The 8,952-nt window shown below is 37.6% G+C and overlaps 1 protein-coding gene across 1 annotated transcript; it reads left to right on the top strand.

The window, feature by feature from the left end:
- The first annotated feature begins 2,044 nt into the window (after positions 1-2,044).
- On the top strand, positions 2,045-7,945 carry LOC148905233 (putative 4-coumarate--CoA ligase 1). The gene is made up of 7 exons (XM_089024362.1): positions 2,045-2,476; positions 3,094-3,786; positions 4,595-4,769; positions 5,115-5,215; positions 6,293-6,374; positions 6,509-6,654; positions 7,152-7,945. Exons 1-7 carry the CDS (start codon positions 2,222-2,224, stop codon positions 7,425-7,427), a joined length of 1,728 nt encoding a protein of 575 aa, XP_088880488.1. The 5' UTR covers positions 2,045-2,221; the 3' UTR covers positions 7,428-7,945.
- Positions 7,946-8,952: the final 1,007 nt, after the last annotated feature.

Below are 8,952 nucleotides of genomic sequence, written 5' to 3'. Positions count from 1 at the left end.
AGAACAGCGTATATATTGTCGTTAAGATTCTACTACTCACTTTCAAGGCTTTACATAATCAAACTCCTTCCTACTTATGTGACTTGTTGGTTCCTTTTTTTCCATCACGTTCCTTACGATCAATTTCTCAACATCTCAACATCTTTAAGTAAAGCAATCTTACAACCTGAAACAGTATGGTAGAAGAGTCTTCTCTACTGCGGCTCCTGAACTATGGAACAATCTACCACAGAGCATTAGATCCTCTGTTTCAATATCACAGTTCAAACAAAGGGTTAAAACCTGGCTTTTTCAGCAAGCATTTTATTAGTAGTGTTATTCAGATATTTATGTTTTTACTTTTCACAAACTTTTATAATGATTATTATTATGTATAATAGCCAATTAATGTTGAAAGTTATTTCAATCATTGATTCATAATTTTATGTAAAATAATGTCTACTAGTCAAATATGTATGTATTTATAAAGTTGTTTCTAATTATTGTTATAAAGATTTTGATTTTAATGTACACCACTAAACCACACTAAATAACTATATAGCTATATTTACAATATGTTTTATCAGATCTTTTTGTGAAGCGCCGTTGAACCATGGGGATATTAGCGCTATATAAATCATAATTTATTATTATTATAAGTTCTAGGGGTTCATTATCCCTTGAGCTCGAGATCCTCCCAATCTATTGTCAGTGTGCATATTGAAAATGGCATTTTTCGAGATTTTGAAGTCAAGCATCACAAGAAGTTTTGCCCTTCTGGTGCACTTTTTCAACACTCACATGTATATTTGCAATTGCTTGTCAACCAAACTTGTATATTCAGAACAGTGTAATGCGGAATAAATCAGCCTACACTTGCTGCAAGTCACTAATTTTTTCGAGTGATAATAGAGTATAGGTGGACGCCAATCAAAGTATTTCCCAGCATTAATGTTGGAAAACTCAAAGCTTTTAAGGGCACGTACCTATGGAATGTCATGGAAACCGGCATTGATTGACGTCCACCCGGCGCAACCTATTTCGTCACGATGGCAAATTGTACGATTTCACGCGTGTGATTGAGAAGCGCTGTAAGTACTTACTTAATATTGTCTTGAAGTGATCATATATCAACTATAACAAAACATACTAGCATATTATGCCAGACTCGTACTCATTCGCTTCTTCTCTTGTCTTATTGATCTCACGCTGTGGTTGATGGGAAGGATTTAGTGAGTTCCCGGTGCATCAGGGGAAGGACGGAAGAGAAAAGCGAAACGTTACTTTTTTCTTCTCCTTCCCACGCGCCTAGCCTTTGCGCACTGCGATCCGTAGCGGCAAAAAGGTAACGACTGGGTACGAGTCTGATATTATGCCGAGTCTGAACTAACTGCTCCGCCCCTTTTCCGTTCTCTATATCAGTTTCGCCACTCGAGTCTCTGGGGTGAGTCAGATTTGTCACTCCCTTTTATTGTTTGACATGTCTGACGATTTAATTGTTTTTGAGTATCCTTTGATTTATGATTTCCATTCATAAATACGATCCTCTGGCTAACAAGTCACTGAGTGAAATTAAAAAGAATGAGTTAATTTGTCAGAGGCTTCCAATCGTTTGCACTAGTTTGCTATACTTTGCTTCTAGTATTTCCTTCTTTTTTTTTTAGATCAGTAACCCAAAACTAAAAGAATACAACGAATCGATTATGGTATTGTTGAAGCTTGCAATGATAGAGACCTTTTTTTTAACACCTTGAAGAATTATTCACACGTCTCTATCATTGCAAGCTCACCGTTCGTCTCGCTTCGATCCAAAGGCATCTGTGAAGGGGACTACTTTTAGGCTTTTGATCATGACTTATAAATTTTTCACAAATATCATAACATATGACTTAAAGGATATGAAAATGTGAAAAACGAATTGAAAAACGCTTCAATTATCTTTTTCTCTAATTTCAAAACTCACCCCCCCTTCCCTGGATTAATTAATGTTCGCCCCTTCGGCCCTGTACCCTGATGGCAAAGCAATATCATTTTTTGGGATCCCTGTGTATTTGTATCAAACCGTTTCTGCGATCAGCTTTTGAGCTGTAGTTTTTTCTTTATTCCAAGAAATATTGCGCTTTTGGTCAAATCATATTAATCTTGGATTACCTTGTCAATCAAGTCATTGGATACTTCTATCTATAAGCCCAAGTTAGGACCAGTTGGACGATCTAATAGGAAAACTTTCACTTTTGCTAAAATGCTCTCTAGGATTCCAAGGCACTTAGTGAAATCTTCAACCCACCTTCGACAAAGTTTAACCCACAAATCATCCACAATTCTAGCTTCACAAGCGATCAATTCAAGAGTGAAATGTTTACACACTACGGCGCCAACAAACACAAGAATCGTTCGTTCTTCATCGCATCATCCTGATATCTCAATCCCTACCAACAAATCGTATGTGGAGTTTATCTTGGAACACTGTGAAAAACACGGAGATAAAGATGCCATCGTAAGTTTTAAGAGTTCTATTTTGTTATTATTCTTAATCCAGGAATAGCTTTTGGGATTTTAAACAGGGTTATATTGTAATCCCTACACAATGCATGCGCTTGGTGATAAAAAGGATGTTGTGTTATCAGTAATACAAACTTTTAATGTTGACTTTTGGTTCATTATTTATTCGAATAAGTGAGTCATATCACTCTCTTCTTCATGATTAAATATTACACTATCGTACGAGAAACATGCAGTCTTTTATACTTTTAAACTCGAAACCTTAATCTTGATCTTAATATCAGCCCAAACGTACAATAACACGATCTTCAAGTAAAAATTTACATGTGCTTCACAAACTAAACATGTCCAAACGTATTTTTGGCGACAATCAATCAGTGATTTAAATTTTATGATAAACTTATCGACAAGGATGTAATGTACAGGCTATAGATGGTTTTATTTATTGGTAACACCCCCAAATGAGGACCAGAAACGCGATAAGTCAAATTATAGTGGGAAATCTAGACTGGAGTGCATTGGACTTTCGGAATGTCTGATGATTTTCGGTTGCTCTTGAATTAAAAATCATTTCGAAAACTTATTCTTTCAATGTTCTTGTGAATCTTCTAGGCTGATGCATTGACTGGTAAATCTTTCACATATAAAGATGTTAGTGATCTGGTAAAGAAGTGTGGATCAGCCTTCAAACGTATGGGGAAGAATCAGAAAGATGTTGTTGCAATCTACATGCCCAACTTGCCTGAGTATCCTATGGTATTTTATGGCATTCAAGCTGCTGGTGGGATTGTTACCACAGTGAATCCAACATACACTGTAGATGAACTAGCTTATCAACTCCAGGATACTAGTACAAAATATCTTGTAACTACACCAGATTTCATGGTTAAGGCGAGGGAGGCAGCGTCAAAAGTAAAGCTTCCATCAGATAATGTTCTTGACATTGATACATTATGGAATCTTGTCCTGAGTGATGATGGCTCATATCTACCTAAAGTTCACACAACTAATACCCCAAGTGAGGACATAGTTAGTCTCCCATATTCCAGCGGGACAACTGGTCATCCAAAAGGCGTCATGTTAACTGATACAAACTATATATCTCATGCATTGATAACGGGTACTGAGAAATTTATGTTCAGAAGGTCTGATCTACCCCAGCTCCTAGTCATGGCTCTTCTGCCATTCTTCCATGCATATGGTCTTGCTTTCATCATGGGGGTACACTTTTATCTTGGATCAAAGCTGTTTACTATGCCTCAGTTTGATCCTGAAGCCTTTCTTAAGGCTATTGAAGATCACAGGGTATGTAACTTACTCTATTCAGGGGTGGATATAGTAATCTAAGAAATGGGGGTAGGGGTAGGAAACATAAAAATTCAGCATTAGATAAGTCTCCTTCCTAAATATGCAGAACAAGACCAAATGAGGTCCAAGGAATGGCCCTCCCTGTTAAATTCTTAAAATATGGTTTAATTTCCAGAAATACTTAATCCAGTGTTCTGGGGATATTTGGGACAATTAGTTTTTCCCAAACTGAAAGGGGTACCCCTTTTTAGGACTAAATAGGGCGCATTATTTTGGCTATTACAGTGTCTTTAACTAGTTAATTTTTTGTTTGCTTATAACTGCTAATATGATGATAAAATAATCAGGGTCTGGAAGAGGGGTCTGGATCCTGAATCATGTACTCCCCCCCCCCTCCAAAAATGCCATGTCCTGCAAAATTGTGCTGCCTTTTTTTTTATATTCAACATATTCAAAGGTGTTTTAAGTTTAAATTCATTTATTATTGTTTTAACGTTTTTCCCAAAAATCAGAAAGCAAAATCCCACACCCCGGACTTTGAATTTGGCAATACCTGGGTCAAGGCCAATACAAATCCCATCACATAAGATTTTTTCCTGGTTTCTGGGATCCTGCGCTATATTTTATCCATTTCCTGGTTCCCACAGACACTCTTGCAGACCCCGAAGAATACCAACAAATGACTGAAAATGCGAAAGTTGTAGCCAAGATTCATGGTAGTTTTAATTAGATTGGTTGACTCTGACTTGTTTTTCTAAGAGAAATTGCACAGACTGATGTTTTATAATTTTCTAAAATCTATCAGATTACAGAGCTTCCTATAGTGCCTCCTATTGCATTGTTCCTTGCTAAACACCCCATGGTTGATAAATATGACCTGTCGTCTCTTGAATCAATCTTGTGTGCTGCTGCTCCCCTGTCAAAAGAAGTGGAACAAATATTAAAGAAAAAATTCCCCAATGTCAACATTATCAGACAAGGTAATCCACCTATATATCAATGTAAAGCACTAGGATGGGAGGGGGCTATCCTTGGGAAATTGCCCCCACAAGGAATTTGATTTGGCTGCCATCTTGAAAAAGCCAGAAAATACGATAAACATGGAGGAAGCAACAGAGGGATGAAGAAAGGAAGGCAAAGAGAGAGGGATTACAGAAAATATCTGGTATCAGGGTAACTAGACACCCCTGGAAATGCCACTGATCGAGTATATAAATTTGTCATGCTTCACTGAATTCACCTTTATTGAGATATGCAACTTAGTATGGCAAATGGTCAAGAATGCATGTGCATAAATGTCTAAAATTTGTCTATATTTTTTCTAGGATATGGTCTTACTGAGACAACAGCAGCCTGCATTTTAAACCCTAATGATAAAGTCAAGAGTGGATCCATAGGCGTTTTGCTTCCTAATCAAGAAATCATTGTAAGATTATCACTTTAATCCAGTAACCTCATTTTGCCTCAAAAATATATAAAGGCGCTGAAATACGAGACACAAAAACGTCCAACTTGTCGCGCAACATTGTTGCGGTGCAAGTTCGAAAACAATGTTGCTCGTTTTACATCCTATCTATCCAACTTGTCACGCAACAAAATCTAATGTTGCAAGTTGGGACTAGTGCAGTTTTCGTATGACTGTGAAAAGCTCAGTGCCGTGACCGTGATACTTTCTAGAATTTTAATAGGCTGATTTTTTTTCACGCGCAATATGATTGGTCTAAAAGTGCCGTGATGTTGGCGTGACCGTGTCCACGCCGTGTTTAAGCCGTGTTCCGTGTATTTGATTGCATGGAGAGTAAATTCTCGTGCAATGTGATTGGTCTGGCGTATCCCTTGCCGTGTCATGGCCGTGTTCGTGCCGTGAATTTTTCACAGTCATACGAAAACTGCACTATCACGGTGATATTCTGCACGCTGATTGGCTACAAGCTACATAAATCAAGATGGCGGCCGCTTCTGCACATAAAATGTTGCGTGACAAGTTGGACGAGTGATGAAAAACGAGCAACAAGTCGAAAATTTAATGCAGAAAGTTGATCTACGTTCTACTTTTCGCAGCAAGTTTTCCCAACTTGCAACAAAAGATTTTGTTGCGTGACAAGTTGTATAGATAGGGTGTAAAACCAGCAACATTGTTTTTGAACTTGCACCGCAACAATGTTTCGCGACAAGTTGGACGTTTTTGTGCAGCAGTAACAATCCCATAGCGATACTTCAATATTGATTTTGCTTGAAGTTAATAGTTCAATAGTCAAATATTTCGTCATTTGAGTGTAACTTCGACTTTAGTCTAAATTTAGTTAATTTTTTCCCCAAATTCATTTGCTTCAAACGCCGTATTTGTCGTGTACGAAATGCAACTATTAGATTCGACGTGACAAAAGTTCGACTTCTGAACTGAAACCATTAAGTTTTGGTCGAAAAAGGCTTGATCTTGACCTTGACTTTGACCCCTGGAAATAAAATAACAGGAAGGCAATTACAATGCTTTTTATTTTAGGTTAAAGATTTGGAAACTGGTGAGCATCTTGGCCCTGGACAAGACGGGGAGATATGTGTCAGGGGACCCACTATTACCAAAGGTATGAGACAAGAGAATATGAACGTATATATGTGATTAATATTACATATTCCTTGCACAAAAAGTTTCCATTCTCACGTTTCGTAATACGATGCTAAATGGTCATAATTCTCGATTTCTTTTACTCTTTTCCAGGTTACCTGAACAAAGCAGATCAAACCGAAGTGACTATCGACAAAGATGGTTGGCTTCGCACGGGAGACATTGGTCATTACGATGAAGATGAGTATTTTTACATCGTTGACAGACTCAAGGAACTGATCAAATACAAAGCTTATCAGGTACAGGGAAATACCATGTCCATTGAGAATTTGTTTTAACGATTTATGCATTGGCCTGCATTTTCTTGTGCATGAAGGTCCTTGGTTATGCCCTCGAAATATGCCAGAAAGTACTATCCCTACGAACGCAAGATTCCCTCAAACACAGTGGCGGATCCAGGGGAGGGGTGCAGGGGGCGTGCACCCCTCCCTGGTTCGACTTTGTGCCCCTACTTTGAAGATGATCAATACAAAATAATGTTTTTTCCCTTTGTTTCTAAGGGGTGCACCCTCCCTGGGTTAATTTTGTGCGCAGCACCCCTCCCTGAACAAATTCCTGGATCCGCCCCTGAAACACATAAGAATATGGGCACGATCACGGAACATGCGTCCATCAAACGATAAGGATAATTTATTTTACGTCAATAACACAGGGAGTGGTTGCCCAATATCCCGAACCAGGGGCTCATATATATAACTGCATATTCAATCTGAAATTTTCTCTTTATATTTTACAGGTTGCCCCAGCAGAGCTTGAAGCTGTTTTACTAACCAATCCGTACATCACAGATGCTGCAGTCATTGGGATCCCTGATGAAGAGGCTGGGGAGCTCCCTAGAGCATTCGTAGTGACTAAAGGTGGGATCACTGCAGAAGAGGTCCAGCAGTACGTCGCTGATAAGGTGGCACCACACAAGAAGCTGAGGGGAGGGGTGGAGTTTGTGGAAAGCATTCCAAAGTCTGCGAGCGGAAAGATATTGAGAAGACAATTAAAAGATAGATATAGAAGTTAATGGTAAAGAAAAGGATAAAACGTTTAACAGTTCTAGTTTTCCTCCTGCCGGGGAGGGGGTGGGGACTCGATTAGGGATAAGCACCAGAGGGGGAAAATTTTGGAAAATTTGTAGACTGTGCAGCTGTCAGGGTGCCTTTTATATAACTTTAGGCTTTTCAACGAGAAGCACATCTAAGGAGCAATCGAATTTGCTGATAGTTGGAATAATGTGTGAAACACCAAGACTTCCATTTATTTGAAAATTTAAGCCCGCCACATATATAAAGTTTCTAAGCTTGCCCCCATGGCATCCCATAAATCAAGATGGCCGGACGAATTCCTCACAAACCCCTCTTGATCCGAGCCTGTAACATGATGTTTAATTCTTACAGAACTTACTTTATAGTATCACATTCATACATTTTTATGTTGTACAGTACATATATCTATGCTTATTACATATATATTTTGGAAACATTTAATAAATGAAATGGAAACTTAATTTGTAGAAACAATAAATAAATGAAATTGAAATTTGATTTGCTTCTCAGGTGTGTACTCTAGGGAGAACTTCAATTAGCTCCGCAGGGAGGGAGGGCCGGTAGGAATGTTTTTATTGGGGAGGGGGGAGTCAAAAAAAGAATCAGGCTCAAAGCTAGGGGGAACATACAAAAGAATCCAAGTCGCATGCAGCAAATTTACGATAAAAAACAATGAAGGTGGAATTTGGAATCCCACCACTCCCCCCCCCCCCCCCCCCCTCCACCCCAATGGAAAAATGAACGGTGTCTAACCTTAACAAATCATCCCTCTCTCCTTTGAGGGGGATCACTATTTTTCAGCAAAGCTGTAGGTTTTTTTTGCGGCAGAGAAGGGACGGACGATCGAAAGTAAAATGCATCGGCCATTCTCTCGTGAATTTATGAATTCAATATATAATAATAATAATAATAATAATAATAATAATAACTTTATTAAAGTCTCTAGTCTTCTAGCCGGGCACAAGTGCCCTACTAATCGGGGAGACAAAAAAAAAAAAAAAAAATAGAGAAATAGATAAATAAATAATTAAGTAAATAATTGAATGAATTAAATATATATATATATTAATAAATAATAAATAAATAAAGTAAAATAAAATATTTTTAAAAAAATGAAATAAAATATAAAATACTATATGACTATATATATAATTATAATTTATAACTATCTGAATATAATGTAACGTTATTATCTGAATGAAATATAACTATATAAATATAAATATAAATATAATATAGATATAATATACTAAAATTTATTTGTCAGCTCGGTCAGATCCAGCTTCCTAATACCTTTTTTGAAAGCCTGAAGGGATGATGATGACCTTAGTGATGTATTGAGCTTAGACCACAAGTATGGTCCAAAATACCTAAGACTATTCCTCCCATACTTAACTGTATTGTGACAGAGTCAAAAGACACTATTTTGGACAGTAATTATTTAGTCATAAATCTATATTTTTAATTAGGAATGCCTCGTGTACACATAGGAATGTAATTCTT

Source organism: Actinia tenebrosa, unplaced genomic scaffold (assembly GCF_029948245.1).
Source record: "Actinia tenebrosa isolate PJP-AT-01 unplaced genomic scaffold, QUT_ActTen_1.0 PGA_scaffold8__29_contigs__length_14323225, whole genome shotgun sequence".
In the NCBI taxonomy this organism is placed as follows: domain Eukaryota; kingdom Metazoa; phylum Cnidaria; class Anthozoa; order Actiniaria; family Actiniidae; genus Actinia; species Actinia tenebrosa.
The sequence above is the reverse complement of the archived record's forward strand: the minus strand, read 5'-3'. Positions and strand labels throughout refer to the sequence as shown.

What these genes read in the sequence shown, in the direction of transcription:
- LOC148905233 (XM_089024362.1), top strand. Translation starts at nt 2,222, where the DNA reads ATGCTCTCTAGGATTCCAAGGCACTTAGTGAAATCTTCAACCCACCTT. An exon ending in TTCCTAATCAAGAAATCATT is followed by an intron (nt 5,216 to 6,292) that starts GTAAGATTATCA and finishes TTTTTATTTTAG; the next exon opens with GTTAAAGATTTGGAAACTGG. An exon ending in GGGACCCACTATTACCAAAG is followed by an intron (nt 6,375 to 6,508) that starts GTATGAGACAAG and finishes ACTCTTTTCCAG; the next exon opens with GTTACCTGAACAAAGCAGAT.